The sequence below is a fragment of the Rhinolophus sinicus genome, chromosome 2 (genome assembly GCF_057876585.1).
Source record: "Rhinolophus sinicus isolate RSI-liver-muscle chromosome 2, RSI-T2T, whole genome shotgun sequence".
NCBI classification, from domain to species: domain Eukaryota; kingdom Metazoa; phylum Chordata; class Mammalia; order Chiroptera; family Rhinolophidae; genus Rhinolophus; species Rhinolophus sinicus.
In genome coordinates this window covers 12893197-12908824 of record NC_142502.1, presented here as the reverse complement: position 1 = coordinate 12908824, position 15628 = coordinate 12893197, and the positions used below count along the sequence as shown (strand labels likewise).

Genomic DNA, 15628 nt, shown 5'->3' with positions numbered 1-15628 from the left:
AGAGATATTTCCTTAACTGCTTTTCTATGCATAGGGCTGATTTTTTAGCCTATGTTATTGAGATTGAAAAAAAAAATACAGAAAGTAACACAACCTGGTAGTTATGTATTGTATGACTCCGTCATATAATGCGTATGAAATTTGCCACTTGATATTACCTCATAATCGCACTTGTTAACTTGTTGCTTCCTCCCATCTGGCTGGAGGAGGACAGACTTCTGTGGGTCTCCATTATATTGCAACTGTTCCCGCCAGCCCCACGCCCCATGCAGACTCCAAAGAGGCTTCCATGTGACAAACCCAGCGCAAGACCCTCAAGTCTGATTCCACGGAATGGACCCTTCGTACCCCACTTGCCCTCTCATGCTTTCACTCTTCCAGTTGCTATAATTTCACCCTCACCCCCACCCCCAAATCTTTGTTTCTTAATGTCGTAGCTTAGAGCTAAATAACTTGATTTGCTTGTTGCCAATTTCCAAGTGGGCCCTCCTCCTTCAAAGCTTTTCTAAATATATTACTTACACTTTTCTGGACTTATTATATGTTATACTTTTATTATTCATGACCAATCATCTTTCCTACCAGACTCCAGGCTCTTTGGCGAAAGGGGTTATGTTCTGTTCATCAACGAATCCTTAACCAGTAATAATTGTTTACATATATATATATATAGATTTTTAATTTTTATTAAATTTATTGGGGTGACATTGGTTAGTAAAACTATACAGGTTTCAAGTGTATAGTTCTATAATACATCACCTATATATTGCATTGTGTGTTCACCACCCAGAGTCAAATCTCTTTCCATCACCATATATTTGACCCCTTTTAGTCTCTTTTACTTTCCCTAACCCCTATTTATATTTGCTTTAGATCATTACAGTCTAAACTAGATGGTAAAATCCTTGAGAACATAAAATATGTATATGTATAAATTATGTAAGGTATATGTTTAGTAGTATAGCTAACATAATTTACTCAGATGAGAAGCGTTCACTAAATGTTGCTGAGTAAGTTCAACACCCTTTTCATTCACCACCCGGCAAATACAAAGAAAACCAGGAAAGCAAAATAGTGCTCTTAAGTATATGATAAAATTGTTGTTACTAAACAATAGAAATAACAAAATTCTATCATATTTTATCAAGTTGTATTCAAGGTCAGTATTTTGTTGTTCTTGTTTGTTTTTCTTTGTTTTGTTTTGCTTTTTTAATGGAAGAAGTAGCTATGGTGACTTTCCTTGAACTTCTAAATTTCTCTTTCAGTTGAACCTTAACACCCTCCTGCTCTCTCCCATCATCCATGATACTATGTTCCCATTATGTCCTGACTCACCTTCCACTGTTTGTGGAGCTTTCTGACGGCTTCCTGCAGGCCCTGCTGTTCCTGCTCAGGGAGAATATCTGTGAGTTCGTCACAAGCTTTCAGGAAAGCATTGAGCACCCTCTGATCCAGCTGACTGAAAAACTCCTGACATGGAGAGGGACAAAGTGGTTAAGAGTGTTGGGCAGAATAAAAGGCACTGTACAGTGAAGTAGTCATGCCTCTAAACAAGCCTCTTAGCCATTCAAACCTTCCAGATAACTACTATTTCTTCCCCCCACCCCAGAAATGAACTATAATCATCTAAAATTATGAGTTAGACTCCACCACATCTGAAATTTAACTAGTACTTTTTAATCTTTAGGAAAAAAAAAATTGCAGTTTTCAAATTTGGTAGAATAGTCTGGAAGACCAGTGAGCAATTCTAAAACCTTGATTCCAAGAGGATAGAGCTCTAGGGATAAACTCACAGTGTGTCTCCTCAGGAGGTCTTCTGGATTCCCCTTTTCCTCCAGGCTCTCCTGCGCCATCCGTAGCACCTTTTCCAACTCTGCTCGAGACTCCTCAAATTTCTTCATCAGGCGGCTGTTGGTTTCCACATGTTTCTTCCAATCTCCAGTTTTCTTCACCATGTTCTTGATTTAAAAAATAATCATAACATGACGCTGCTTTCGCATTATTGAAAGTACTGTTTTTTGTGTGTTTTTTAAATTAAATTTTATTGGGGTGGCAATTGTTAGCAAAGTTACATAGGTTTCAAGTGTACAATTCTGTAATACATCAGCTATATATCATGTTCTGTGTTCACCACCCAGAGTCAGTTCTCCTTCCGTCACCGTATATTTGATCCCTTTTACCCAATTCTTTAAAAAAATACTTGCAAAGAATACATTTCATTGTGATGAGAATAATCAACCCCTTTTAATATGAATAAATATTAGAGAAAGAAGAAGTAAAATTATTGGTTTCCAAACACCAGAAGGTGAGGTATTTGGCAAGAGTAAACCATGAACCATGGTGATTAGGTGTCCTTCTCATGTTCCCTCGCTCACATCTCTAAAGCGGGGAGAGACCTTACCTGAAAGGCTATATGAACTTCTGAGATCTGTCTCTGCAGCTTCGTCTGATCAAAATGCTTTAACACATTACTTGAAGTCACAAACTTCTGAACACTTTGACTGCCTTTTTCAATTTGCGTCATGCTTTTCTTACAGCTTTCTTGACAAGCTAACAGTTCCTGCAAAGAAAGGAAACCCACAACAATAGTATTTAAAAGAGAGAGAAAGAAAGAGCATAACCATTAGAAAATAATGAGAACAGCATTATATAGTTTTGAGACTTTTAACCATCAATAAGTAAAATCAAAATACAGAGAAGTGTTTCTTTTTGGAATTTTAAGCAATCATTGAAGTCGGGGGTTTTTATATAAGGCATTTAAATGTCACTTTTTGTTGTTGTTGAGATTTTTAAATATTTCATGCCATTTCATTAACATTATGAGAATGACAGAGCATCAGAATTGTTGTCTAGTGCCTGCATTTCCCCAACCAATAGGCCTGTAGTTTACTGAGTGATCAATAGTGAAGTCAGCCTACATATCAGCTTTTAATCTGACTAGATTTAACACCAATGCACTTTACATTAGGTTGGTGCAAAAGCAATTGTGGTTTAAAAGGTTAAAAATAATTGCAAAAACCGCAATTACTTTTGCACCAACCTAATACTTTGCTGAGTCAGACACAGAAGATTATATATTATTTGTGTATCCTAAAATATACAGCATTTGAATTCCTAAGGTTCACAAGCTATCAACCTCATTAATAAATGATGGCCCCCAGATCCTACCCCAGGAGCAGCAGCACAATCGGCCTGGGAGGACTTGTAATTGTCACACATTTGCAGGATGAGAAGCAGTGGTGACATCCACCTTTTCACCTCTGATTCATAACCTAGCATCATAGCAATTTCTGCAGCTGACAGCATGGAAATTATCCATCCCGACCCAGGACAGACAGTATTTTTTTGACTTGAATTCACATCATTTGCATTTCAAAATCCTCAATTGCTTTGGAAAAATATTTCAAAAGGGCTCATTTGGATACCAGTTTTGATAATTTAAATGTAAATATTAAGAGCAGGGTTTTTGTTTTGTTTTGGCAAAACAGAATAAGGACATCTTTTTTTTTCCTTATGAAGATTTAGGAGGTAAGAGAGTAACATAAAAATATATTATTAAATGTCATTCATATTTATGATTAAAATATTAAACATTTTCATTGTAGAAGGATTCTTTGATAGCAATTTATGGCAATTGGGAATGTAAGAAATAGCACTATGAGTCAAAATGAAAAACAGTCTTCATCCAATATGATCAGAACCCATTAGAACAGGGTTTGGTGGTTTAATCCTTGTGTCTTTTTAATCAATAATAATAATAATTGCTACCAGTTATAGAACATATATCATGTGCTCTTATGTGCTAGTCACATAGGAGAATATGTAATGTAATCTCCACAACATGCTCTCAACTTAGGTATTACCATCTCCATTTTAAGGTGAAGAAATAAAAGCTAATCAAGGCATTATAATTGGTGATATCAGACCTAAGATATGAATATCTGTGTGACTCACTTCAGATCCTCTCTGCTCTTTCCACTGAGTGATACTACCTTCCCTCCATGAATCTATTTCAGTTAATGCAGTGGCAAACTGCATTTTGCCCATTAGTTTCAGCCTCCTCTGATGGATTGGTTCATTTATAATAAACCAGCTAAATAAGTCAATTAGCTGCAACACTCAGTAGAAGGCTGTTCTGCATACAGATACTCTAACTGAAAATGAGACAAATGAAAATAATTATCACTCCAAACACATTTCCAGAATTTTATGGTTGTGTAGAGGCAAAGGTCTCTAGAGGCAAAGAAAAGATCTCATAAGACACCAATTATAAACACTGGATAGAACTAGCATTCAGTTACTTATTTTTATATGTATCTAAATATATAAAATTTAAAATTATAAAATCTTTATCTATATATAAACTTGATAGCTAGCTAGCTAGCTAGATAGATAGATAGATGCAATTTTTATTTTATCTGTAGTAGACAGGGCTTCCATCTTTGGACAAGATGTGTTTTCGTTTTGTGTTGCCAGTACTATGCATTCTGTTTCTTGTCCTAATGGGATTTCTACCACTTTAAGCACTTCCTCAGCCTTATGACACATGCTTTAAAAAAAAACTATGTCTCCTAAAAGGGACTTTTTCTTACCTGATGTTTTTGTTTAAAAAGAGCACTAGATTGTGCCTCATGCTCAAGAACTGTTATAATTTCATTGATTTTCCCAAGTGAGTCATAAAAGAACGTCATCTGTTTTTCTAATTCCTCCAATGGTACTGACAGTTGTTGAGACTCATAAAGGAGAGGGGAGTAACGTTCTTTGACCTTTAAAAATACAAAGACAATAAATAAATAAATAAATAAATAAATAAATAAATAATAAAAATACAAAGACAATAAATAAATAAATAAATAAATAAATAATAAAAATACAAAGACAATAAATAAATAAATAAATAAATAAATAAATAAATAAATAAATAATAAAAATACAAAGACAAAAATTCTATTAAAGGCCATGAAGTGCCACAAGCTCAGGACAGTGTCCACAGCTCTCAGAAATATTTTCTTTAGTGACAAGGTCGTTTTGTGCTTACAGCTCTCCAAAGACATTTGTTGAATGATATGTCCTATGCATTGCTAAATTTTGATGTAAAAAAACAATACTATTAGGTCTACCACTGAGATAAATAAATGCCACAGAGTTTTCTAATGAAAATTCATCTCAGTCGTCCATAGCACTTCCCCATCTAAGTGATGTTGTTACGGAACCAGATTCCACTTCATCGAGTTCCGCTTTATAACCTGTGCCATCCATCTTCACTTCGGCCTCGAAACCTGACATAAAATAGTTACGAATTACACTATCTAGACTAACCTGTGCCTTGCAACTTTATTGTCAAGACCTCTATTACTCTATACTTACTATTTCAAGACCTCTACTACTTGTTGACTCATTCCTCCCCAACAGGCCTTGTGCTTGCCTACCTGCCCCCACCCCCACCCGAAGCTCCATGCTTAGCTCCTCCCTCCCTATCGACACCATATTCATCCCGCCACTCGTATCATATACCAGTTCATTCACAAAGCTTCCTACACTAGGGGACATCTCCCTAGTCTAAACTAGCCAGCCCTCATCTTCTAATTGTCTTTTAAAAAATGGTGTTACTCTATACACCTGCATTAGCTTTGCTTTCAGGATGAGGCCAATGGTCCTGGAGATTAAGGGAGCCCTAACGTGTCTGTCTTGTCACCTTTATGCTGGATTCCAGGACACACAGTTCTCCATGAACTTCCTGTCCCACTCATGTCACTTCAAATTGCTCCCAAAGTATGATGAAAACATTTGGGAACCGAAAAAAGGAAATTGAGTTCTTGTTAGGAGATCATTCTTTTTTTTTCTTTTCCCTTAAATTGTAAATATTCTCATGCTCTCGGACACATTGCCAAAAGGAAGTTTCTGATCCATTGCAACAAGGTTTGGCTAACATTATTCTGAAGAAAATGAAGAGAATCTGCTAACATGTATAAACATTAGTGTGCTTTATAAATCTTTCCTGGATACAGTAGAAAACCTACCAAGATGCTATATCTGAAGCAACAGTAACAAAAAACATAATGACTGAGATGTGTCCAAAGGTGCAATTTGCTTTCTCAGACATCGCCCTAAATCATTATACCTGGTCTAGGCTAAATGTGCAAGTTCAAGACATAGCTCTGAAAGCTGCTTGAAGGTTACCACATTGGTAATGTTGACCTCGAATTGTGCCCAATGTTTATAATCTTAACTTGAATGTTAAAATAAAAAGAATTAAAAATTAACATTCTAATATATGCCAGTTAGATAAATTTCCTCCTGTTTTTAAACTTGATCTTAGCCAAAAGGCCGAGAAGCAATATTTTTTTCTCCTTTTTTTAATGATGTCTAAGTCTTCCTATTTTCACCTTTCTCATATATTCATCTTTTTCATTAATTTTCCACTGCTGATTTCGTATAGGTTATTCTCTTTTTACCTTTTTTCTCCTAATTAGCAGGTTTTTCTGCCTTCTCTTCCTGTTTCCCAATTCTTCGTTACAAATGTTTTCTATTCATTTATATAATCACGCCTTTCTTTTAGCATGAATTAGTTACCCAATCTAAATGGGCTGGGCAAACAATACCATCTTCATGACTTTCAATTTTAGATAGATTAAAAAAAAAATCCCAGTGGAACTTTCAAAGGTCTTAAGGAAAATCCCTGAATAGAATAGAAAATGTTTATGGCTAATGTTTGATATTTGTTGAGTCCCCTGCACAAAAGTGGCATAAATGTATATACCGGGGGTGCCAAAAGAATGTATACACCTAACTTGTATTCATCTTTTGTTATTGGTATATATTGAGTATTACAGTTTTAATATAGTTTTTTTTCCTTTCTTCAAATGGGTATACATTTTTTTTGGCACCGTCTGTATTTTAACTCTTTGGTGAGTTCCATGAGTTGAAGAAGGCAGAATTTCCACTGCTTTGTAGCAATGCAAGCAGAAAATATAATAAATACTCTTAGAGTGAAGGCATATCAAGTAAATCTCAATAAAAGGGCACTGGGGAATTCTTTCTTATTTAATATCTGTTGTCTTCCTACTCCCCTCTCCTCTTCTTCTACCTTGCTCTATGGTTCAGCACTTTTAATTGGCCTCCTGTCTCCCTGAAGAGGCTTATCTTTCTATTAAAATACAGCTACTAGTACGTCTAAATTAACAGAGATAATACTTGGTATCAGCCCCACAGTTTCATTTTAAACTCATGACAAAAGTTACTATGTCAAAATCGCAATAAGAAGCAGAAGCACGATCTGTTAATAAGCAAATGGGTGACAGAGGAGGTGTAAGGCCAGCAGAAGACAGTGGTTTATTGTGCATTAAAGTATTTTCCCACCTTGGTTAGCTGCTCTTTGAGTCCAGACATGGTCGCAAACATTTCATTAGCTTCTTCTTGGGAGCTCTCTTTGGAAACGAGGTGTGCTGTCTTTGTGATTATCTTATATTGAGCATCCATCACAGGAACCCTTTGCTCAATATCCTGCATTGGATAATTGAATCAGCTAAATTAATGCACAGTACATTTCCTTTGACTTTCAGGATTTTCCAGAAGTCTGGACAAAAATCAATATGTAATGTATAAGATTTTATACTTATAATAATCTTTTGGAGATCCCAGTTATTGCTTTCATCATTACTAATACATGTTGGTAATATCGTATCAATAAATAAAAGCTTTTCTTTAAAAGTAACCATAAATCTGTAAATTAACATAAAGATAAACTGAAGTAATCTCTACATTTTTAACATATATGTGTCAATGTAGTATGTAAACATTATATCAGGTAAATATGTGTTAACAATTTGGGGCAATTCCTCTGACTTTAAAAATTAAACAATCTACTTTTTCTTTAAACAGTAACACACTATCATTGCATAAAATGTATAAATAAGAGCTAGTAGGATAAAAAAATTAAATTAATTAAAGTCCTCTCACACAGTAATAACCAGAACCACTATCTTATCATTGTATCATTAATGTTTACTGTGCATTTAAACCCATTTTTCATTTTTACGAAAAAAAAAGGATGATACTATTTTTGCTTATCTCACTTAATAGTATATTGCAAAAGTTTTCCATGTCATTAAATATTCTTTCACTACTTCATTTTGAGAGCTGTAGTATATTCAAAATATGTAAATAGCACCATTCACTTAGTAGATCCTTTATAGTTAGAGGTATTTAAGTAGAAGTGCTATCTATGAAGGTCTCCTGTTTTCTCCCAGCGCTTTATAATTTGGTTGTAGAAAAAAAAAAAAAAAATCTCTCCAAATTAACAACAAACAAACAAACAAACAAACAAATAAAAACCAAAAAACTATTTTGAAGTTACTTTATGGTCAACACTTATCATAAAAAAATTCAAATAGATTTTTCATTTGTTAACAATTTTTAAAAATTTTTGAGTTGCAAGTCAGGATATTCACACAGGTCAAAAACGATGCTAGAGAGATATAGAAAGAGCTTTGCAATGACCTGAATAACTCACTGATCTTTACTTTCATAATAAAATAGGTTTCTCTTTTTATGGTCCAGAAATCGTATCACCTCACCTCCAAATCTTGAATTAATAACTTGACATTAATAAAAGAGACTTCTAAAGGTTCAGAAAGTTTCCTCTGGGCTTCAGTTGCAAAATCAGACAGGATAGTAATACAGTCTGTGTATTCTTTCTTCATTCTGTCCATCTCATCAGCTCGAGCATACTGTTGAAAAAAGGGAGGAGGGCAACACTGAAAATCGTTAAGCCAAGATTCTGGGAGCCTGTAACTTTTACTTCTCCAGACTCTCTGGAATTGTTATGTGGTAAGAAAGACTCTAATTCTCTATTCTTATTTTAGATACACTTGAAGTAAATCCAATTACTGTGAAAGGAAAAAAGGAACTAGCACAGAAATGAATTACAACTTGAAACATGAATCGTTCCATATACATAGGACCCATGTGGCAATATGATCCTTAATCAAACTATGCGTTGCTGTAATGTCCCTCCATTTTAAATGGGAAAGATTAAAGGATCAAATATAAACATAACAGTTCTAAACACATCTGCACTCTGCCTTAATAAGCCTGGTGCTGTAATAATAAAGTGGTCTCTAAACCGACTATTTATCACATATACAACACATGCACGTTCTAAGCATATATAGATTTGAAAGACATACTTGCTTGACTTCCATAAACAACTCCCTCCATCGCCCATTTAGCAGTAATAATTGCTGTTTAACATCACGGGAAACCAGCTCATCACATGTTTCAATTAGAAAATTGCCAGCATCATTCATGGCAGTGTGTTGCTGTATCCAATGAGGCAAATTTCGGAAAAAATCCTAAACAATAAACAATGCACACTATTGTAAACCATAAACCAAATTTAATAAAGGATCTGAAAAGACCAGACTAAGAGAAATATCTTTGTTCTAAAATTCGTGCAAATTTTAAGGTAAACCTTAAATCTCTTTCAAAATGCTAATTGTTAACGAAGAGGTTCAAAAATCTGAACTGGAAATGCTATGACTTTTTATAAGAACATCTATGCCATATCTTTTGCTGATGACAAAACAAAACAGACATTTACTGTTATTCCTATTTTACAGGTGAAAAAACTGAATTTCTGTGAGCATATGGACTTGTCCATAATTTTCAGGCTAGTAAATACCAGTGCCAGAGTCATATAAAAGACATACTATTTCAGGAAAAGATATAGCTTCCTTAAAGAAACTGTAAACAAACTTTTGACCTGTTACTTTTGCTTTTAAAACCTGAATATAGTACATCCAAGATAATTGACAATCATAGAGAAAAATCATCACAGGAAAATTTTTAAAAATTAAATATCTGGGCCAAGAACACTGAAAACAATAACATCCTTCCTTGTGTCTTTTTAAGGTTACACAGTGGGCAATGAAGCACTTTCCACCTGATTTCAAGTTAAGTGCATGTGTGTATGTGTACGTACACCACAGTAAAAACCAGGGATAACAAAAGATAATTCAAAATCCACTTCATAAGCTATGTGTGGGAGTACTTCCTCCATAAATAGATGAGAACACTTCTGTTTCTGGCGGTTATGTTTCCTTGGATGAAATTAACACATTAAGAGATCTACTAGGGCACGGCTGGTCTAATCGGAAAAGCCAAAATCTGTATGGGTATACAATTCTTGTCACTGTCAGCTACACAAGAATATTTAACCTAAATGAAGCATAAAATAGTAAGACATTTTTTAAAGTATACATCTAATTGTATTACACAATAACAGATGAAACAACCGTGGATGGCAAGCAGCAATTCTTATGTATGTACTGTATTCCTTAATGGCAGCCCGGCATTTTAATATCTTTTACATATAAAAGGGAAAATGTCAGGCTCCTATTAAGAAGTATATATACAGAAATAAGTCCATTTCATGTTATTTTTAATGTAAGTGACATTAAACAGTAACTTTTGCACACAAACATACATAAATGTAATGGGGGAGGGGGTAAAATCATTCCTACTCAGAACGACACTCTTGACTTAGAGTTGCTAAAATCCAAAAATGAACACTCAAAGAGACAAAAGTGTGGTGATCCATCTGTTCAACCGGTGAATGCCATTACACAGATTAAGTACTACGTTAGCCAAAGCTATTTTCTGCTTAAATTAGGAAATCCAGAGGCTGGTGCCTTGGACATGCCCTTTCAAGCACGTCCAGACCTTATTGTGAGTATAGCGCCCTCTGCTGCCCACTGGGTTTGGCCGTTCTTGTATCAGTTACTGTTCTTCAGAATGCAAAATCAAACATGGAACCGGACAAGGAACTGTTCTAACATAACTTTTATAAAACAGTGTATTTCTTAGTTTAAAATAATTTAATAACCTGAAAGTGCAACTTTTCAGGCAAAGTCAGAATTCTTGAGTCAAATCTGCAAATATGTAACATTCCCTAGACAACTATGTTGTGAAATTCTCTTATTTATTAATTATTTTTTTACCACTCCTATACTTTTATTTTTTTATTTTTTAAAATTAAGTTTATTGGGGTGACATTGCTTAGTCAAATTAAATGTACATGTGCTCATTTCCTTTTGTAAGAAGGCATCTTACCTTTTTGGCATGTTCTGATTGATTTAGCATTTTTTCAGCATCCTCTAGCCAGGCCTGAAGACTAGCCACAGTATTTCCGTATCGATCCCAGTTAGCAATTACTTCTTCCAGCATGCTCCTCACACTTCTAACTTCTACTGAGAGGTTCCTCCACTGGGCAGTGGTTTCATTCATGAATTTCATCACACTCTCAGCTTCTTCCACTAAAACAGATAAAACAAATTGCAATCCTTCTTTTATATTTTAAATCCACCATACCTTTTTTCTAAGGCCTTTCATTTTTTTCTTTAGATTATAAGTGTAACAGATGCAATGTTAGAATTTCATTCAGTTAGTGCTGGGAATACGTTTTATTCACAGGTATTTATAAAGATTAAAGATGGTAATGTATTTAAAATTCCTGATAAATGGGATGCAATAAATGGCATATACTGTATTTTGTGGTGTATAATGACCCTTTTTTGCCCAGATTTGTGAGGGGAAAATAAGGATGGGCATTAAAGTACATGAGTAGTACTAATTCCATTTCTCTGAAAATTTGGGCCAAATTTGTGGGTGCACGTTATACACAGGAGTGCATTATACATGGCAAAATATGGATTTGTTCACATTTTATATACACTCAAATAGATGAACACATACACAGTATCAATCACAAATGCTATAGTTCATTGCAATTTAGGAAATGAATGCTATTTTGCTCTCAGAAAATCATACACAGACATAGACATGTACACACACACACACACACACACACACACACACACACGGGTATGACTGTGCAGGTTAAATATTACACAATGTCAGTGGGAGTGAATCCAGTATGTACTCTCCAGGCCAATGGCATGGTCACACAAAGATTCCTCAGAGAAAAAGTGATTTGATCATACAGAAACCTGTAGGTTCTAAATTTTACTGTATTCAACACTGCAACAAATTCTGTCAGGAGTTTTACCTGAACCATCAGCTTTGACGTACATCTCAGCTGTCTGTTTCAAGATCTGGTATGTCACTTCATATTGCTCAAAGAACTTGCTGTTTTCTATAAAAGACTAGAAAAGGGGGAATGGTTAGAAGACAACAAATATTGCTTATGTAGAAATGCCAGTCAGTTTTCTTCAGTATGTGGTTATGCTACCCAAATTTACGAAGCTCAACCTTGCTCTTCTTAAAAATATCAAATTCAATTGCCATAAATAACTTGATTATTCTGCAAACTGAATTGTTTCCACTTTTAATTCTAACTCACCCTTCAATTGAGAAAATATTCTATTTCTTCTCCACCCAAGGGTTTGTGTTTAGAAGTTTCTCCAAAGAACCTGGGCTAACATTTAGAAAGCACTAAATTTGGAAAAACACAATCAAGTATCCCACTGTGTTTTGTCAGTGTGATTCTGTTGCTCTTTGAACAGTAATCCTTGTGAATGATGGCTCTGGGAACGTCATTATAAATAAATGGCACACAGCACAAACACTTTCCTTAAAATACAGAGTAAGTACAAAATTGTTTACAAGTAGAAAAATGTTAAATAATCACACTTCGCATGCATGTCATCTATGATGTCCAGATTCTATTTCCCAGTATAAAAACTACAGATAAGACATGTCTATATCTATATTGGAATGTAATTTGCATATGTAATAGAGTCGCTATCAGCAAATGGACACTGCAAAATTGAGAACACAAAAAATTTTATTACTGCTAATTCCAAGAAATGTGAAATAACTCCTGTTTCAAATATTATCCCTACTTCTCTAAAGTAGAAAATTAATGTAATTATTGGTAACGACATATCACCAAAAGTGCTTTAATTTCTTTTAATAGCATAGTTCTTATGATTTGAACCCACTAAAACACTTGATAAGTGTTATTATAAAATGCAAAATTAGCCTTCAAAAACCAGCTAAAGTCCTGAATAAGTATGCTGATGAATGCTTGATATGGAGATGCAAAATCCTTGTGTGCAGATGCAAAATTATTCATATAGCAATGTCGTAGGAATCCCTCAATTTTATTAATAAATGTTCATCATATTTCAAGATAACATTTAAAATTTACATAATAATATATTTCATATTATTTTATGTGTATAAAGCATTTACTTATATGTTAGCTATTTATTCTACAGGGAAATAGTGAAGAGAGAAAGCTGTTAGTTACCTGGAATGAGGGGTTCCATAATAAATACTTTATTCAGTAACTTTAATGGGCTTCATTATTTTTGTGTGAGGATAAAATAAGCCCATAATAGTCTGGTCAATTCATTATTTAGTCTTATGGCCTACTTCATTAACCTCGCCTTGCTCCCTAACTGGGGGCAGAGTAATTTATTGCAATTCAAATTTTGAGTAATTTAACCGAACAAGCAAGTCCTGATTCAATCAAAAATGGAAAATTATACCTAATGTTCAAGACACTGTAAGAAACTGAAGAGATAAATATACCTGGGAAAGTTTTAAAAAATAATCTCCATTTAGTTTGGGCACAAATTTTAAGACACTAATGGCAAAATACAATTGTTCTAAGTGTCAAAGAAATAGGAAATAGTGCGTGTATGCAACAGAAAGGCTTAAATATGTTTTTGCTAGACTACATTACAAATTAATGATAAATGAAGAAGAGAGAAAAGTTTATTTCCAAGTTTAATTTTTGGTCCAAGGGGAAATGGATGTTTTAAGAATATTATAAATACTACAGGGATTCATTAAAGCATTTCTGAGCTTTTCTATGAGGTAAACGAAGCAATTAATTTTTAAAGGAAGACGCCTTATCTTTGACTTTAATTTTTCATTGTTTCATTTATTTTGGCTCTTTTTTTTTTTTTTAATATTGAGTAAATCCGTTTAGTAACATGAATTATTTTGTCTATTAGAATCACTTTAGCAGAAAGACTACTAAATCTCCTTTGGACTGTGAACTATCTAGACACAATCTCTCAGAATGAAAAGTAAACACAAATGCATGTTTAAAATAATAGTAACAGGATTAGTTTATTTCTTTCAAAATAAGACTTCCATTTGGCTCTCAACTTCAACAAATAAGCCATGTTAGTCAAAAGACTTTTAAAGTTGGTGGTACTTCAAGAAAAATAAGATACCTCTCTATACCACTAAATTCACAATCTCAGTAGAAAAGACTGTATTTCTACTCTCACAAGATAAATATAGATATTATAAATTAAAATCTCATCCATTTCACTTAAATGGAGTTAAACCAGATAATTTAAGATTTTAAAAATCAACTTTGAGGAATGGTTTCATCAGAATTGCCTATGCACATTAATAAAACAATTACAAATAATAAATGTTCGTATTACTTATGTCACATTCACATAGCCCACAATTCCAAGAGCTCTTCTTTTCTTGTATGTGAAAAAACAGAATGAAAGGTGACTCTATTTCTTCCATAGTAAAATTGAAGGCTGTGTTCACTGACGTGGTCACATCAAGAACAATTCCGACAGTGAGAACCAATCAGATTCTGATTTACATTACAGTATGTGACCTCCCAACAGTAACATGTGGCCTAAGTTAGTCAACAAGTATTGTGAAGCATTGTCCAAGAATTCCTCAAGTACTTATCAGCTATGTACCTGAACACCTTATACAAGAAGTAGTAGGAAGCATATTCTCTAATTCTCTAACACTTAAAAAAAAAGTCTGTTTTTTTTTCAGATGAATAAATCAAATTGAGAATTCAGTCTAAGGAAAAGATGATCATGATACATCCTGAATATTACTTCGGTTATTAGATGATGTAGCAGCATATGGCTCATTACAATTTCTTTTTTATAGAAACCAAGGAAAAAAATTGCATTTAAGAAACTGATTTATGATTTCATTTGAAAGTGTTCACACTCTTTGAAATAGTCTGTTCTAAAGAGAGTGATTTACCCGAAAAATCCAAAAGGATGAGAGAGGCTCTACGGGGTACGAGATGGAAGAAAAATAGTATGTGTCAGTCTTTGTTCCTTAGAAAAATCCCTATTATTCTATATTATTATTATTAACTAAGGAAAGATTAAGTTTTCTAGAAATTAAGTTACTTATAAAGTCACATGGGTTCTAAATAGCCATGATTCAAAACACTTCTCTGTGACTGGAGGCCAGGCTTCCTTAATCTCCTTCACCTCACCCTCCCCACCCTGATGCCAGGCTGCCTACAACAGAAATAATAGCAACTTATGGGGTACAGAATGGACATGTAAAATATTATCAAATATGGACCAACATTAAATGGAACTAACAAATTTATGTGAGCTACATTCTTTAATCACTAATCTACAACAGATTGCTTTAGTGATTTGGTCTTTTCAGCTTAAAAAAACAAATCTTTTTTCACAGTTAATTTTGTCAGATGGTGAACTTCAGTACTTAAGAACAAGGGCTTTTAAGTCAGAAAGATGTGGATTCAAACTGTGACTCCACTTCTTACCAACTGTGCCACAAAGAGCCTGTGACTAGAGCGCTCAAGGACCCCTTGGCCACAATGAAACACTGACAATACACAGACCCC

The 15628-nt window shown here is 34.2% G+C and overlaps 1 protein-coding gene across 19 annotated transcripts in view; it reads right to left on the bottom strand.

Annotated features, from left to right (window-relative positions):
• SYNE1 (spectrin repeat containing nuclear envelope protein 1) overlaps window positions 1–15628 on the bottom strand; it is a 414622-nt gene that overhangs the window by 265672 nt on the left and 133322 nt on the right. For all 19 annotated transcript variants that reach the window (XM_088795370.1, XM_088795376.1, XM_088795381.1 and 16 more), the window contains 9 exons: window positions 12068–12164; window positions 11113–11315; window positions 9189–9353; window positions 8577–8729; window positions 7360–7503; window positions 4593–4766; window positions 2402–2560; window positions 1794–1958; window positions 1336–1470 (listed from right to left, as the gene is read on the bottom strand). In XM_088795370.1, the coding sequence (XP_088651496.1) occupies window positions 1336–1470; window positions 1794–1958; window positions 2402–2560; window positions 4593–4766; window positions 7360–7503; window positions 8577–8729; window positions 9189–9353; window positions 11113–11315; window positions 12068–12164 (1395 nt within the window). The remainder of the gene's footprint in view (window positions 1–1335; window positions 1471–1793; window positions 1959–2401; window positions 2561–4592; window positions 4767–7359; window positions 7504–8576; window positions 8730–9188; window positions 9354–11112; window positions 11316–12067; window positions 12165–15628) is intronic.